The following is a 17,945-nucleotide window of genomic DNA, read 5'->3' as shown; positions in this document are numbered from 1 at the left end:
AGCTTTATAAAGCACAGCTTCACGGGCATCTGCACACCACTGATAAGTTCATGTCGTGTTGAACGCGCAACAACGGCCGCGTTGAGCGTGACCCCGCTTGCAATCTTAACGGTACGTTTCATGATGTCCGATGCATCCGTCACTCCTTTATTGGCTCTAACAAGGAGCTTATTGACTGCGGCGCTGAGACGGCAACGACGCGAGGAGATTGCAGCGTAAAATACCAATCGCAGAAACACACTCGGCTGTCTTACCAGTATCAGTGCTAAATCCGGATGCTTCTGCGTTTCCCTTGGGTAATATCTGCATCGACTAATTGGACAGAAACCGTGCGTTACTTCTGGCATGTGTAGATATATTCGCAAGTGCTAGTCCGTGTTGTATGAAGCCGGTTAATCAATGCAATCGCAGAACCCTCTGTCTTTTGCAACGTTTTTGTGCCACACAGCCGGTGCAATCCTCCAAAGGGCATTTTCGCTTTACTGGCATAAAACCTGCGTTGTGCTCCTTGAGAACAGCACCAGGTATGAGAGAAAATGTATATTTTTATGATATCGTATGTATGAGATACATGACGGGCTAATCATCGAGGGCATGGGTATTCCTCCTAACTCTCCCTGGTGCAAGAAATGGAGGCAAGGAAATCCCGATAAATACTTCAGCACTTCTGAGCCACGGAGCGACGAAGCCACCGAAGGAACAAGACTGCAACCCCGTTGAGGTGGTCGATCCTAAATTTTTTTTCGGTGTTCTTAGCCAAACATGAACCGACAAAACAAACTTGTCTTGCTAATGTGGGAAATTTTCTTTCAATCGTATAAGTTCACATCACATACAATTCACAATTCACATCCCGTCATCACAAAGTTATTCAGTGGTCTTAAGTTTGGTACACATTGCATAAAATCACACGTAGCTGGGTGCCATGAATAGAACTAATGGAGAACGCTAGCACATCATTGAGACACTAAATACCGCCCAGAGACGAAGCAGGCAGGCCGCTGTCATAAATGAGAAACCATTTACTTTCTTGCCACAGTTGTGCGTATTACCCTCCGACAATCACTCTCAAACACCTCGACACATTTTAGTACAGTCACTGATCTGTTCAGGAGCAGCAAAATCCAGCTGCACAATTAAATAAAGGCTGAAGAAAAAAGGAACGACCACCATCACACGCACAAACGCACTTCTAACTTTTTTTCTTTTTTTTCTTTTTGTAACGAAGACGTCATAAAGTGGCTTGAAACCTGTTTCGATTTAGCGACTTGCACATAGCACCAATTTTCGATGCACGTACAATTCTTTTGAAATAGATTTGGGTCACTTTTGATGTGATATTTCCAAAATTGGTACAAAACCAAACAAATGTTCTTTTTTTTTCTTTACCTATGTGAGCAGGGAAAAAAATCTTGTGGCAACTCGTCTCGTATCCAAGTTCACACTTCCCAAATTTACTCACAGTAACTCAAACAGTCGTCACCAGCTTCTGATTTCTTTTGATTTGTGTAGCGACGATCCTAGTTGATTTTATGGCCCTTTTTTGGCAATTTGTTGTCCAAAAAGAAAGGCGTGCAAGCAACACTATTATACGTTGTCAACTTCTAGAAAGTTTGCTGACGAGCAAAAAAGCAACTCTTTTTGCATGTCGCTTGCTTAAAATCAATGTTGTTGCGGGGGAATTTTAGCCCCTTACTCGTGTGGTACAGCGAAACTGTCTTCAATTGGGAGAAAAGAGTAGTTAGGTTTATGCTCACCCAACGTTTATTTTTTTACAAATATATTATTTCCGTTCATTCGTCTTCAGTGAACCTGCCGAAGTCTACAGACGCTCTACCCTGGGAAAGCTCAACCGGCGACCAGCAATGGATCGGAATTGCACGTGATATCTTCCGACGAAGATAACACCATCGCAAATCCGTTTGACGGTCATTAACAATGATCTATTCACCAGCTTTCATACCAACGTTTCAAGAAGCGGAAACATACAGGAAATGCTATCCTTATTGGTCAACGCTAGCTATAAGACGGCGTGCAACTTTCGGCCACATTTCCTCCAATTTGTCGTAATACAAGAGTGATGTGTTGGTACTGAGCGTTCAAGTTATGCCTAATCAAAATTACTCTTTTCATGGGCCCATCACTCGAATTTTTCTACCCGGCGTCCGCTCACTGCCTACGAACTCAGCGGACCTTTGCAAAATAGTTAAGGACAGCCTACGTATGTACGAAAACCTGCGTATGCGCATATGCGTGCGCTATCTTTGCCCTTAAAGCAGTGCATTTTGCCTTCACATGACACACACATATACACACACACGAAAAACAACACCGTCGCGCTGACCAGCTGCTCTGTTGTTCAAATTTCACAGAAAAGTCGCATTTTATGGTCGATGCGGATCATTATAACACCAGGTTCAGTACTTGCATTGTTTCCCAGGAAAAAAAATGGGCATTCGCATTTGTCTGTTCTCCTCTTGTTGGTTACTTCACACTCCCTGAAAATAATGTAAACTGCTCTCGAAGACTATGGTTTGGCTGTTCCAGATGCGCCAGAAGCGACCAGGTAACGTCATGGCATCCATGTTTGGGACGTAAATAACTGTGAGTATTGCAGACGAAGGCAAATTGACATTTTTCTGTAATAGAAACGCACCCAATTGTTATTTACCGATGCGCTAGCATAAGATGTGATATCGATACAACATTTCATCTAGAAGTCAGAATAAGAATCAGGTTATTCAAGACAGAAACGGGGATAATTACATAGGTGTATTCAGAAGGAGGTCACGTAGTTAAAAAGTAAAATGGGAACAATAAGAAGCTCAAAATGTTTTTACTGCGAAGAATTTTGGCTACGCTCACCCAGTTTTCTGTACTTCAACGTCAACTTCATTTTCGCTTTATCCCTCCTTTTCTTACATAGAAGAAAAAAAATGGAAGGGCAAGGAGCAAAAAGCTGCATAACGGGATTCCGTCCCCTTTCCTAGGCATCAGTTACAGCAAACACAAGTACAAAAATGGGTTACAGAAGTACAAAACATATTCACATCTATACATATACAAACATCTATCTTTAAGAATAATACAGACAAACCTGAATATAATGAAATGGAGAAATTCCTTAAAAACTTTGTTATAAAGAGGATTTTGTTATAGGCAGGTTCGGCACGAAAATTCGAAAAAGAAACGCTTACCGTATTTACTCGATTCTAACATGCTCTCCATTGTAACGCGACCCGTTTTCCGTTACCAAAAGAGAAGAAAAAAATCCTTTACAGTACCGCGCACATCATGCTTTCATACAGAAATACAACTGTCGCTCAATATTTACTCCCTATAGACTAAAGTTGCGATGAACAAAAAAAGTCCCAGTTTCGCACGAAAGGCGAAGCGTCGATTGCGACAGCGAATTAGCAGACAGCTATACGAAGTAAGGATAGTAGTTTTATAGGCAGTATAAACTTGTAAACATTCGCTGTTTAACTAAATTGGTAGGCCGGAAAAGGAGAGTGCCGGCTTGGCTTGCTATGTAAGGGTCTTTATGCACAAATGTAGCAAATGTAGATACACGCTAAGATTTACGCTATACAGGTTTTTATTGCGACATATCGGCATTGTGCAGTGCTACATAAAAAAATGCAGAACAAATTGGAAACGGCTACCTGGCGACTATCTCGCTGTTTTCTTCGGCAGACCTTCAAGATAACGCAGTGTAAAAATGTGGGCCGGTCCGGTTGGTAGTGTCGCGTAATATGTGAACCATTCCTATGATTATGTGCCAATTGGTGTATACCACTTTTCAATGATCGTCCTTCTCGCCAACCTGGTATGAGACTCAGGGGTCACTGGGTTTGCACCGCTCTTCAGTGGACTCTTTCACACCTACTGGGGTATGAGTCAATGGGCATGTGGCACTGGGTGACTGCTGCTTATGTGCGGCTATTCAACGAACTACTTATACGGCAAAGTGCGTCACTAGGTATCACACCAACAACAATCAACGCCATCCGCTACACAGCGCGTCAGTTCGCAACGACTCACTAAAGCATAAACCGTTGGCTGCAGAGCATGTATACGATTCTTAAGAACTATTCTCTTCACAACCATGAATGTTTCGCATTACGTAGATATCAACTGAGGTTGAGTCTATTTCATTTTGACAACTTCACGAGAAAAAAAAAAAACTAGAAAGAACTGTGCCTCCAATCCACGCTGTGAAGGTGGTTGGACAGCGAAGCTGTAAACGAAACCGCCAACGAGCACCCCTTGTGGCGTAACCTGAATTGACACACCTGGCTCTACAAAGAGTAAAACCAGAAACAAGTGAAATGTACTTATCCACACCCTTTATTACTTCTCAACGATATTATATTCACGCTGTTCTTCTGGAGTCTTTACTTTCTGTGGTCTACCCATAGTTGCGCGGGTAGTTGGTAAAGCATGATGACGTCCTACGTGTTTTTTTATGCTGTTGGGTGCTTTTCCACTCGGAGTAGCTTACGCAACCGTAACCTTTACCGGGAAACATACGCCCGAGAAGGAACGTGCTTCGCATTATTCGCAGACGTCATTAGCATACATTATACGGTTTTCACCTCACACGAGGGCTTTGAATGACGTCAACCCCTTTCCAAGCAGCTGCAAACCTAATCATTACCGGAACGCGTCGGAGGGTGTTCCCCCTGTTCCCACGCGCCTTATCATCCATCATGTGGGTTTGATGCTTGTTTTGTTCTTTTTCTTTAAAATGAGTGCTGACCTGTATGCTGTATGAATGATTTCAAAGGCGATATGTTATTTTTACTCAATTTTATCCTGGCGTTTTTCGCTGATGCCAACGACACGAAAATTTCCTTGGGTTGAAGATATATACAGCTTCGTTGTAAAAATTCACGCACAAACTCCACTGGAGTTGTCTAATTATGTGTAAGCATTGTGCCACTTGCCCATCTCGACGCAGCGCGGTGTCATTTTTGATCTTATCAAATTTTATCCGACCAGCATAAAAACCTATCAAGCTTTATCGGTCGTTATCAATCTTATCGGACTATATCGAATCATTATCAACCCTTATCGGTTATGACCCTTATCGGACTTGTTCCGACCCTTATCAAGCCTTATCGGTTGTTATCAATCTGCAATAGTGGATGTCCAGCGAAGCTGTTGCAAAACCACCACTACAACTGTTGAGGGAATGCTTTATTGATGGTTGGGATGCTTGTTTTCAGATCGTCCTCTAGTGAAACGTGTGCGTTTCTGTGTGTTGTATCGGTGATTTCAATGAATGTGTGCACTGATCGCTTCACTTTGCTGGGTGCTTTTGGCCTCAGCCTTACGGGGGTATGAGCCATTGCATTTTTTCCTTTCTTACGCGGCATAGAGCCATCGCTTACGGGGGGTATGAGTAATTGTATTCGTCTTACGCATTGGACGGAGAGGTGCCTCGTTGTGTAAGCATCGAAATGCTAGCAGCATTTAACCATGTCGGTTTCTGTATGCTTCATGCACTTTACCACAAATGCACGTCTCTCCGTGTGAATGTGTGCGGTGCGTTGTTTGTTTGGTGACCTTGGCTTGAGTGCTCTAACTGCTGTATGTGCGACCACAGATACCGAGCAAGTGCGGCGGCTGCTTGGTTAAGAGCGCTGCGTTTCCTGTGCGTATACGATATGGATGGCTGTTTTTACATTTGGCATCCGGCAATTACAACCACAGGCCTATGTCGCTTGTGCGTGCAAAATAAGGTGCGCGTGATACCGATGCAGTCAAGCAGAAGTTACAATATTTCATTGCCACGTGGCTTATCTGCAGCAAGTAACATCCGACGTCCGACGTCCACAATGTTAAAGGCTGCACTGGGGAGAGTTCTTTTTAAACACTGCAAGGATACCTAGACGTTGTTTCTGTCAGCGGTTGCTTTAAGCTTGTAACACTGACAACCATTAAGGATCTTTCTTAGGCCACCGAAAAGTGAGTGATCCACACGTTCTCTACCCGGGTCCAGCTCTCTATCCCCTGCAACATTATTGACTTCAAAGTGCGCCTAAAGTTATATGAAAGTAGCGTTGGCCTTAGGTTTATTCGTGTTTGCGAGCATGAAAACATCAAGACTTTCAACTGCATGGGTGATATTCATGTAACCCTCACTACCAATTCCAATAGATAATTCACTCCCACAGAGATTAGCTGCATCATATTTGGCTATGCGGGAAGTCGCGGACGAGGAGCTATATAAAATTATATGCACGAATGATTACGCTGCATTTGACGAAAAGGCAAGAGCCCGCGCTTGCTTCAAATCATCGTCATCTTCTTCACATCACTGACCTTTTCGTCATCATAAATACTGATTCGTAGCAATAGAATATGTATTGAGAATTTCAACTTTAATGAAAAGGATGGCTCAGTGGTCTAGGCAGGGGTTAGGGTCAATGGTGGTGATCATAATATAAAAAACTATAAAAGAAACCAGTAGTTCAGAACCTGTTGAGCAACCTGGCCTCGCGCACAAGCTCCCTTAAAGAGTTGATAGATCGCTGGGCGTCGGTCTGATGCGGTGGCTTGCCCATGCCTCAAGTGAGGTAATGCCGCGTCCCTTGTGTTGGTCTCTTAAGATCGCGAGACCGGAACAGTCCCACAATAGGTACCTGACCATCGCATGAGCACCGATGTCGCAGGCACTGCACCTAACTGGTGGTGACGCCACGTTCGGCTCCATCACTTCCTCCTCCTCGTTGTCCAGGCGCTGCCTCTGATGACCTCGCGTCTTCATTGAAGTAGCATACGCGTACGACTTGACCGGGACGTCCTCGGTGAGTACTTCGCCCATCCTGGCCTTGTGCACCAGGACTTGCGCGCCCTGAGGTAGCCCCTTGGGCAAAGGTTGTGCATTGTGTGGTAGCTTCGCCTTCAGCTCGCGTTTCCTTGCAGTTTTTGTCACTCGCGCTCCCTCTTTGGGTCCAGTCGCACAAAACGAGAGGGTCTAGGCAGAGGGGAGATGAGGGGGAAAATAACAGCTCTCTCGCTGCACTGTGGGCCACATCGTTGGCCATGCTGCCCGAGTACCTCTTGATCCAGTCAACTCGCCCGCCCATGTCGCAATCGCCACGAATAGATGCGCATGCCACCTTAAAATCATGCGCTCACGTGCCGGCTCTGGGCGTCCCCGTCCGAGTCTTTGGGGCATCCCAAAAGTCGGTGAATAATGTTAACTCCTTGCTTCTATGGTCCTCAGTATTTTTCCCGCCTTTTTTGTAAGAATTTCTACGCCAAATAGGATGGCCTCCTGTACAAGTGCCTTAACGGTCGGTTGTTTCTGGTGTTGGTGCATCCAGACATGTTGCTGCTCAACACCAACAACTGCCAGCGCCACTCAGGAGGCAGTAGGATCCCAGTCCGTATCTGGGAGATGGCATTTTCTTTCAAGTAAGCCAGTTCTGCAAGTAGACTCTATAACCCCCGTGATACTCTTTCGTCTGCCGGCGAGTGACATGTTTCGTGACTGGAACCCTGCATGTCACCCCGAGGAACGACAGCCGGAAGCACTTTCAACTTGTCCGCCAAACGTTCGTCGTCTAACTCCAAGTGCTGCTGTCCAGAGTGTCTAGCGATGACGGCTGTCCTTCATGTACCTTATTGCGTTCTAAGATAATGCCTCTGAGTGGAGGAATTGGTATTGAAAAGTATAGATAAATGGGGACGAGCTAAAGCACATTGAAGACTAGTGCTAGAAATTTAGTAGGGCTAGAAGCTCATGAGATTCTCGGTAATCAAGAAAAAGATACGGTGTGCAATGTAAATGGCGTGCTCACGCCCTTTCGTTTAGTAAAATGCCGAGGATGTCGTCCTAATGTTGAGGTTTGTTGCGATAGAAATTATATGGACACTCCAAGCGCGTTCCTGCCGTAGCAGTCGTCGTCGTCGTTGTGAGGTTCCGTATAAAGTCCAACGGCGATAAAATTGTCGCCGCGCGCCGTATGCTGTATGTGCGAGTGAAAGTGCGCGAGGGACGCGTGCTTTCACGGAGAGCGAACGCACGGCTGAGAGCAAACGCGGCGTCTCCCGCCGTGCGGAAGGCCGGGGGGGGATGGGAGGGGAGGCGACCTTTAGCTGCGGCACTAAATGCGCACCTTGCGACAGGGCGCAAGGGGAACTGGTGACTCAATCTCCCACGCGAAAGGAGGAAAGCGGGAAGGCAGCGTGGGAGGGAGGGGGCGCGGCTTCTACTCTGCCAGCAACTGCGCACTTGTACTTTGCGCGGCTGAGGGCTGTCGCGCGCACCGTATCTTGAAAGCGATCTCCACACGCCTCTGACCTTTGTATGCGCTCTGCTTTCGCCGCTCAGTTTCTGTTGCAGCGATGGACCACACGAACCTTCGGTCACTCCTCCCGCCGCTCTTGCTCACGCCAGCGTTTTCACAGCGCTTGTCAGCGGTCATCGAGTGTGACCTATTCATGTTTGCTTGTGCGCGCTGACACCATGCTTGTTAATTCAGTTAGTAAGTGAATGTGTCCAAGTTTATGCAGCCGATAAAATTACTATCCTTACTCCGTATAGTCTACTGGTAAATTTGATATCGCAATTGATGCTTCGCCTTTCGGGCGAAAGTGGGACTTCTTTAAAGAGAAGCATTGCACTGATTGTAGCCCACGGCTCAACTTTCCCATTGGTCTTTCTCTGAGTCACATAGTGCTCAAGTGCAAAAATACTTGTTATAAGAAGTTAATACCCGCAATAGTGTTTAAAATTCTGTTCTGCTGGAACCCACAATTCGGCAGTACGTGTAAAATAAATAATTAAGTAAGTAGATAACAGGTTATACTGTTGGAACCACAATTATGTGCGCTTGTTTTCATAATAAGCTGCTAACGAGTCATTGGCTGCTAACAAGTCACACTAATTACAAATGAACGTTCTTTCACTGAGCAGGAATTATCCCTACTGCAATTTATATTTTATTGGTCGCTCTAGTCGTTCACTTTTACTAAAATAATTCGGTAGATTGAAGGAAAGTAGACCCTGGAAATATATTCAAGCATGCCTGGCCTGTCGCCCAAAGACAAAGTATTAGTCTAGGTGCAACTGCGAGAAGTATGACATCAGTAAAAAGTCACGGAGCGCGACGTCTGTCTGGAAAAGAGCGTTCTCCATATAAGGCTCAATGTCATTTTACTCAAAAGTAATATACTCGTTTATACTATTAGCAATAGCGCAATTCTCGTAGAAAAGTTTGGACGCACCAGACAGAAAAATAGTTGAGCATATTTAAGCGCTAGGCCCTTGGGTATAGAATTTCAATTCTTCAGTTTTATACCAACTTTCCACTTGCGACAACTTCCCAAGATCAGGCTGCGTAGGTACTATCTAGATTTCATGACTCTTGGCTCCACTGGCACATATATTTATACTGCACTTTCTCAGGGATCGCCTCACGACAGCGGTTAGGAACACGCATACCCCATGTGAAAAAAGTTGGTGTAACTACCTGAAAAAGACTTCATTTAAAAAAGAGCGATACATTTTAATGCGTTGGTATTCTTAGGGTACTTCACGCACTTTCTGGGGCGACCTTTCTATCTATCTATCTATCTATCTATCTATCTATCTATCTATCTATCTATCTATCTATCTATATCTATCTATCTATCTATCTATCTATCTATCTATCTATCTGTCTGTCTATCTGTCTATCTATCTATCTATCTATTATCTATCTATCCATCTATCTATCTATGTATTTGTGTATTCATATACATATGTTTGCATATACTGTTTGTATATTTTGTTTGTTCATAGAATAACCTGGATTCGGCAAGAATGGAACAGCGGTGCTGTATGAAAAGTGGGGCGGCCTGAAAGAGACGCCTGATATTTTAGGCTGTAAGATTCGCACGCAATCAAAACAAAATGACATGAATATCTGCTCTTGCTCGCCACGTACAAACCTATTATGGAAGCTGTAACACAAACTAAATTCTATTGATGGCAAACCTCGTCGGCGGTATGGCTTTCTGGGTTTTCTTGGCCAGGCCCACAGTCAGTAGGCTGAACGAAATATTTACAGCCATTCTTCACGCTTGAAGTTACCCGTCAGGGTACAATGTTTTCCAGCTTAGAACATCTTGCAACATTTTCTTCCACCGATTTCATTCCTGCTTTCCGATGTCCCACTCCCACCCCAAGGGATGGGGGAAAAGAGACAATTTTTATTTCACTTGGAATTGTATTGGTGCTTTATTTCATGCGATAGTGAGCTGACCGAAAAATGTCAACTCCGGACGGTACTTCAGAAAACGCTCACGACTGTTTTGCTTGTCAATCCCTCTGTAACCTTTTTATTGAAATTTTCCTCCGGGAATTGTCCAGTGCTCCCCACTGTCGTGAAATAAAAGTACTAATAACGTTTCAATTTATCTTCTAGGCAACTTGCTGTAGAGGACTGTCGATTCACTAAGCCAAATTGACAAAATAATGTTGTTTCCTCCTCATAGTCGATTTTCTCCCTTTACGTTGTTGCGGACGAGTATGTAGTAGAAATAAGCACACCTGTGGTCCTACACAATAAAGAAAATGGCTTAAGATAACATACCTGATTATTTGAGGAATATTTCCTCAAGACTGCCGCAAACTCTTAAGGCATTTTATAGAAGCACAATGGCGATACGACGTGCCGATAAAGACATAAACCAAGGCACTCGATAAAGGTAAGGGATTTTATTTACTTTGTTGCAATGGTAAGAAGCGATATAATAAGAAGACGGTGTTCGTTGGATTTATAGGTTGAGTTTTCGCGTGGTGACACCGATATTTTTCTTCACGCAAATTTCACTCAAGGGCTATAGAGAAGGCCTTGCCAAGAACACGAGAAACTTGTAGGCTCCACGCTTCTTCAACAAAGGTTGGTAGGAGTGCGCTGAAAACTTCAAAAATGGTGCTCACACCACGTCCAGCTCCTTCGACTGCAATGCGGAGGCCCTGCGTTGTGACAGGAAGCGCACGCTCGAATTGCAGCTTCACGCCATCGCCCGAGGACTCGACAACGGCAAATTGGGCCGTGACCCGCAAGAACGTGGAGCGAAGCATGAGCTGCCCTTCATCGCCTGAGCAAGCTTTCCATGGCGAGGAGATAAATATACTGTCATCGCTGTAGAAGTCCACTTGCACCATGCGCCTGCCGTTGGCGCAGTAAGGAATCGCGGGCCCGAACTGGCGGAGTTAGGCTCAGGCCATGCCAAGTGATTCCACCGACTTCAATTCCTGGGAGGAGAGGCCGCAACACCTGTGGTCCGGACTGGAGACCTTCTGGTAGCTTGACGAGCAGTCTGGAAAATATTTCATCATCTAGGTGGGCGTTCGTTACGTCACATGGGGCATCTGTAAATGGAAACGTAACAGAAAGCGGTTAGCTCAAAGCAGCGAAACAGTTTCCTGCAAGACCAATTGCACATACAGTATGTATCTAAGTATGTAGGTATGTTTGCATGTGTGTGTGCATGTATGTATGTGTGTGTGTGTATCTTTGTATGTATGTATGTATGTATCTATGTACTTCCACCTCCGCCCTTCATGGTTCTCAAGTTTTTATAGTATACAGAGTGATCATTTATATGTTTTAAGAATTTTTTACAATAACCAGTGGCAGAAATCATATTTGTAGTCCTTGAGCTGTTTTTCTCGAAGCGGCGGACATTACTTGCATGAAAAATATAAATGCATAATCAACTAATAATAAGATTTATTATTTAATTTTTCATTAAAAATAACGCCAAATATTGCCAATTTCAAAGTGCGACTCGTGATTTTGTAAGCCATATTCACTTGGAAAAAATTGCGGCGATGGCATAAGGTTTTAGATAAGCGCCATCAAACTACCGGTAAAAATGCACTGCTGTTCGACTGACGTTTTGAATAAAACGTTCTTTTATGCAGTGAAGCACAAAAGTAACTGGAACGCCTATGTATGGCACACTTTGAGAATGATTATTACTAATCTGATGGATGGATGGATGGATGGAAAAACTTTATTTTGGTCCATTGGGTCGCGCTAGATTCCTAGCCCGAAGCGGGCCGCTCCCACGTTGGGACCGAAAGGCCTAGCCTATCGGCCGCTTCGCGGGCCCGTTGGACTGCCCATAGCTGTTCATCTAATCTGAGACTACGTAGAGCTGCGTCCCACCGCTCTTCAGTGTTGTCCTTGTCGCTGCGTAACGCGGAGCTACGCCAGAGCATATCACTTAGATCAATGGTGTCGTTACATTTATCGCATGTTGTATTAGTAGATATCTCCGGATAGATCTTGTTGATTAATAAAGGGTTCGGATAAGTTCTTGTTTTTAAGAGCCTTAGCGTAATGGCTTGAGCTCAATTAGTTTACTATGCGGAGGGGGGAAGACCCTGCGTTGTAGGTAGAAGTACTTGGTTAGCTCGTTGTACGTGAGGAGGTGGTCCTTGTAATCAGGAACCTCAGCATCTTCTTGCCTTGTGGCTGCACGGTTAGCAAGTCGTCGTGCAGCATTGTGGGCAGATTCGTTGAGGTTCACAGGAGCACCGTTGATTTCTCCCATATGAGCAGGAAACCAGATGATCGTGTGGGGTTTGACGACGTTTCCGTCGAGAATTGCAAGGGCCTGTCTAGAGATGACTCCTTTGGCAAATGCTCGGACGGCTGCCCTAGAATCGCTGTGGATCCTGGATGTCTTTTGGTCTAAAAGTGCCAATGCCATGGCTACTTGTTCTGCAATGTCTGGTTGCGTGGTGTACGTGGAAGCCGAGTTGACGACTTCACCTTTGCCGTTCAGAATGACTGCTGTGAAGGCTCGTCTATTGGGCATGAAAGCCGCGTCAACGAACGAGCATTCTTCAGCCTGATTTTGAGCTTTCTCTAGCAGGGCTTTGGCTCTGGCTTGCCTTCTGCCCACGTTATGAACCGGGTGAACATTCCTTGAAACAGGCATGACTGTAATATTCCTCCGCAGATCGTTAGGAATTTCTCTATGATTATTATCTATTGCAGTAATTGGTATACCAATTCGTTTGAGGATCTGTATTCCTGATCGGGTGGTAGAGAGTCTAAAGAACTGGGCTCTTTCTTGTGCCTCGGCTATTTCCTCCAGTGTATTGTGCATTCCTAGTTGCATGAGTCTTTCGGTTTCTGTGTACATAGGTAGCCCAAGAGCTACCTTCATTACCTTCCTTAACAATGCATTGAGTTTGTCTCTTTCTACTAAACTTATGTCGCCCTGAAATTTCTTTTCGATACACCTTGAAAACTCGCCGGTTACAATTCGTAAATTGCGAAGTAATTAATTATGAATTTAAATTGCGATTTTTTTTAATGTTCGATTAGGAATTTTTATGTTCCGTCCAATCAATGTCCGTCGCTGCGAGTAATTCACCTCAAGGACTGGAGTTGGGCTATCAGGCAAAGAATTTTTTTTAATTCTGCAAAGCTGAGAAATGATCCCCCAGTATGTCCCTCTACACTAGAGAAAGAACGATATACACGGTTGCTAGCTTCTGTTGACTATATAACGGCATCGGCAAGCCCCAATACCCTCATTTTATAACTGCATTTGGCGTGTCCAAACCACATTTGTTGGTAATTCTAGCGGTATCCTCCCTACACGTAATGACGTTACGAAACACAAACCGTTGAAATATGTATTTTTCTGTTAAAGTGATGTTTGCTTTAAGGTTTGTTTGACATCCAGGACACATAAAGGGAAAATGCTATGGCTGCTTTCAACTCAAACACAATTTTTTCTCCTACCAAGCATAGGAAAGTCAAATCATTTATGCGACTAAATTTTCAAAGGTAGATGTGCCAAGGTTCCGCACGTGGCGGCGATTGAAGTGGAGCTGGGACCGGTTCACTGGTTTTTCAATAAAAAACTATCCGCATTCCGCTGAATTATTGATGTATTGAATATCCGATCCGAATAGTAACATCTTTCATGTGCTATAAGGAATTTTGCGGCAGTATTAAAAATTAAGAAGACTGCTGTAAAAAACCATTTATATATACCCCGTAGGCTCATTTACTAACGTAATTAGCCATATTATTTCTATCGGTGACTGCTCTTTGCTTATCTACACTTAAAACCTTAACAACAAGATGCGTTTAATTGATTCAACACCCCGTCAGGAGGACGCTGAGCTGCATGCTGCACACTGATTATACACCTTTGAGAATAATGAAGCCTTGTGAAGCGCCACGACCTGATTGTAGTTTGTGCATAAGCTAGTAAGAAACTGCTCTGAGTCCTGCGTTCACTTACACAAACGGGTAGCTTCTGAAAGGAGTGTTACATTTCGTTTAAACGACAATAGGATCTTCCGCGAAGGTGGTTAGGAACTGTTCTTTCTGAAATAACAACTACGGGTTTCGGAATTTCCTGCGATTCGTGTAATATAGCAATAGAATATATGATTACATTACTAGCGGTGAGACCGCCTAGAAACGCAGAATTAAACTCAACTGGCGCCAGGCACCACTGTGCTTAGAGAACACTGCTTTATCTACGCTGACACAGCTGTTCAGAAGAATGAAGGACGAGTTGCTTCCATCAGTTCCGTGCAATGCGCTTTCTCGCCAGCTGCATGGCAGAAACAACGCATTCCTAATTACTTGAGCTACATGCCACATGCAATGCCATTTTTGGTGCTTGTAACTTGACCATATTGGCATCGTTGAAGCCTCTACCTACTTGTTATAAACTGTAATGCGCAGCTGAAGCAAGTCCTAGAAAATGTTGCATAGCAGGAAAGAATCCACATCCCTCCCATGGCACCTCATTTCGCCATCAATTGATGGCGAAATTAGATGACATGTGAAGCAAATGGACACGTGAAAGATAAGGTTCACTTGCGGCCGGGCCATGGTCACAACTACTAGGAATTATAATACAGCTGACAAGGTCACTCAATCTGCTTCTTCACCACACAGCCACTGATTGAACTTTCCTTAGACTCCTCGTTCGAGCCTTTCTAAAACTAAAATTTCCTGTCCGACGGGACACACGTGTTTAAACCCTTGCCTTGACCCTAATATTACTCAGGTGGAGAAAGTTTGTCTGCTGGGTTTGGGCCCCTACAGCTGAAAACCCTGCAAAGGTCGCAAAATGCTCTCCACCCGCGTTAGCAGCGGAAGCTCGGGATATGATGTGGTTGTCCTGGGCGCAAAATTTCCTTGCAATATTACCTAGAAAGAAAAATGGCGTTTCCACGCTCCTGTATGCATTGGACTGCAGGTCCATGAGGGCTTCGGATTGGGACCACTCTTGGAGATCGAGGACACCTTGACGGCGCGCTTGAGCAGCACTGTTTTGTCTATCACACGGGTTGATTATCCACTGAACTATCCCTTAAGGAGCTGTTCTTTATTTCATATTATACAAAAGCGTTTTTAACTAAGGTTTAAAAATACACGGAACCAAAAATCTACACACACGGACTGGTAAATTTGGGTGACCAACGAAGAGGCTTGCGCTCTCTGTGCGACAGTGTCATCGGGATTTTTTGCGATTCATAGCTTGCTTGTGCACTGTTAGTGAGTAAACATTATTGAAAGACAGAGCATGGGTGAATAAAACGTTTTATGATGTTTATATTTTACGACAACTTTATCTGAGGCGCCATGGCAATGTTTATCCGCCAATTATTCAAATAAACCTTCATCAATATTTTTTTTCACATTCATTTTCCCAGACGTTTCAACATCCGGTCAAACTTACGGTGGCCTTTTACGTCGCTATATATTGTGTGAGCAAAATTGATCCATTTTCTCATCAAATGTCATGTACAACAGCCCAACTCGTACGTTTAATTCGAGGAGCAAAATATATATCCGTGAGTACTTGCCCGGCAGATGCGCTATCCACCCTACTCGAGGACGTAGCTAGAAGTGCTAACTACATCGCAATATTGTGATGCCAGTTGTTTATTAGCCTACGAAAGTGCAAAAGTATTATATTGCATCTCTGGCTCGTCACCAAGTTTATTTTCAAAGAATTCCGAGCCGTATTGGTATTGAACAAAATGAGGCAGCAGGCAGATTGGCTTCTTCGGCACATGAATCGTATACCCTGACCCCCTCGTGATTTAAGAATATTAAACGGCAAGCTTTTTTATTTAGATTACGAAAAAACTTGGTGAAGCCACTTTATTTGACGACCAGGTTAAATTATCTCTCCTATTGAGCATTCACCTGTTTTCACGCTTCACTATATACCGAAGGTTAGAACGCATTTTTAATAAGCTCATACATTGACTATGCCTGGAGGTGACCTATACACCTTACTTCTTTCATAGAATTAAGAATATGCTACCCCCTGCTTGTACACAGTGTAAAAAACCGGATGCGTCAGTTGAGCACCTGCTCTTTGAGGGTCCACAATGCGAGCGCAAGCGAGAGTCCTTACTCAGCCATTTTATTTGACTGGATAAGCGTCTTCTATCACTTGAGAAAATCCTTGGTCACTGGTCGTGCCCAGACAAAAAAAAGGACAGGCTGTCATAGCTGTTCTTGATTTCCTGACAGATAGTGACTTTATCCAGTCGCTTTGAAAGACGACACAATGAGATCATGCTCAATATTTGACTTTCTGCGCGTGTTTGTGAACTTGAGATAATAATATACACTTTAATATTTGCCATATTATGATGCACATATCGTTATAGTACACATCAAGACAGCTTTGGCAGCGCTCGCTGCTACTGGACGCTTGCTAGCCGCCGATACAGCGCGCTCTAGTCTATATGTATAGCAGGCTACAACAGAATGAACTAATACTCTATTGAAGCGTTATTTTTTCTTCTTTCTTTTTGCTTTTCTTCTTTTTGCTTTTTGATACAAAACATTGCTCATAATCTGGAGTTTACTTTGAATAAATCCGACAGCCAGCCCTTCAGTGGCTCGTTTTCCCACTTGCTCATCATTTATTAAGCAACAACCACTTAGGCCAGGCCATGTGAAAGGCAAATCATCGCATTTCCACATAGCAGCAATCCCCAAAAGAGCACAGGGCCCCTTAGACAGCTCGCGTTCATGGTAATTCTGGTTTCCCTCGGTGTAATATTGCAAGAAACTCTATAGACCATGGTAAAAGGTCACACTACCGAAAGTGCTTAAAGGTTCAGTCTTTATGGACAGACCAGACCACCAGCAATGAATGGTCAGTTTTATACGATGACAGTCACAGGCATGCATATGCAGCTGCTTTATCAAGAATGTGTACGCGCATTTATTTTCAATATTACGCTGTATGGAAGCCAGAGCGTTTTTGTATATTCAGGAACGCCGTAACAGAGGACAATTGTTTTTTTTCAAATTGAAGTGAATATATTCTGTAGAATGATAGTACTGCCGATAAAATTGTATTTGCAGAGAGTATAGCAGTCAAAATTAGATGCTTAAGCACGTTAAATTCCTGATAAGTATGGCGGTGGCAACTTACCCGTGTTGTAGAACATCGCAGCACATGATGAAGAGACAAAAGCGATTACGCCAAGTAGTTTCGAAGGCCCCATATTTGCTGATAAATCTGTAAAGACATCCGTAGGTTATGAAGTGTTAGATAACTGCAATGCATCGTGGTAGTAGCAAATTACTATTGCAATAGAGAAACTGAAATGCACCGTGTGCAAGGTCTCGTAAATTTTGCCAAGTGAGTTCACTTTCTGCTACATGTTCCTCATAGGGTAATGATACATATCATAGAAATTATAACAACCATGAACACTAGCTCCTGATGTGTGTTCAGAATTTCGCAATGTTTTGAAGCGGATAAAATAACCCTTCTCACAAAGTGAATGTAGATACACAGAATCCTGAGATCATTGACGCCGATCTCTTATCCGCGGTTAAACAAATACACTTGGTGGTACAATGAGCTACGAGAACATTTTTTGTGGTTTTGCTGGCCTCGACCAACATCAAAAAGGC

The 17,945-nt window shown here is 43.9% G+C and overlaps 1 protein-coding gene across 6 annotated transcripts in view; it reads right to left on the bottom strand.

Annotated features, from left to right (window-relative positions):
• LOC119458159 (uncharacterized) overlaps positions 1–17,945 on the bottom strand; it is a 96,763-nt gene that overhangs the window by 78,316 nt on the left and 502 nt on the right. For 4 of the 6 annotated variants that reach the window (XM_049670806.1, XM_049670804.1, XM_049670805.1 and 1 more), the window contains exon 2: positions 17,458–17,544. The exons of 1 other annotated variant lie outside the window; for it this stretch is intronic. In XM_049670806.1, coding sequence (XP_049526763.1) covers positions 17,458–17,530 — 73 coding nt within the window. In that variant the 5' untranslated portion in view covers positions 17,531–17,544. Of the gene's footprint in view, positions 1–10,788; positions 11,378–17,457; positions 17,545–17,945 lie in introns of those variants that run through there. One more of the 6 variants, XR_007467884.1, reaches the window with a different exon arrangement.

This window comes from Dermacentor silvarum, chromosome 7 (genome assembly GCF_013339745.2).
Source record: "Dermacentor silvarum isolate Dsil-2018 chromosome 7, BIME_Dsil_1.4, whole genome shotgun sequence".
In the NCBI taxonomy this organism is placed as follows: Eukaryota; Metazoa; Arthropoda; class Arachnida; order Ixodida; family Ixodidae; genus Dermacentor; species Dermacentor silvarum.
This window is presented reverse-complemented; position numbering and strand designations above follow the sequence as displayed.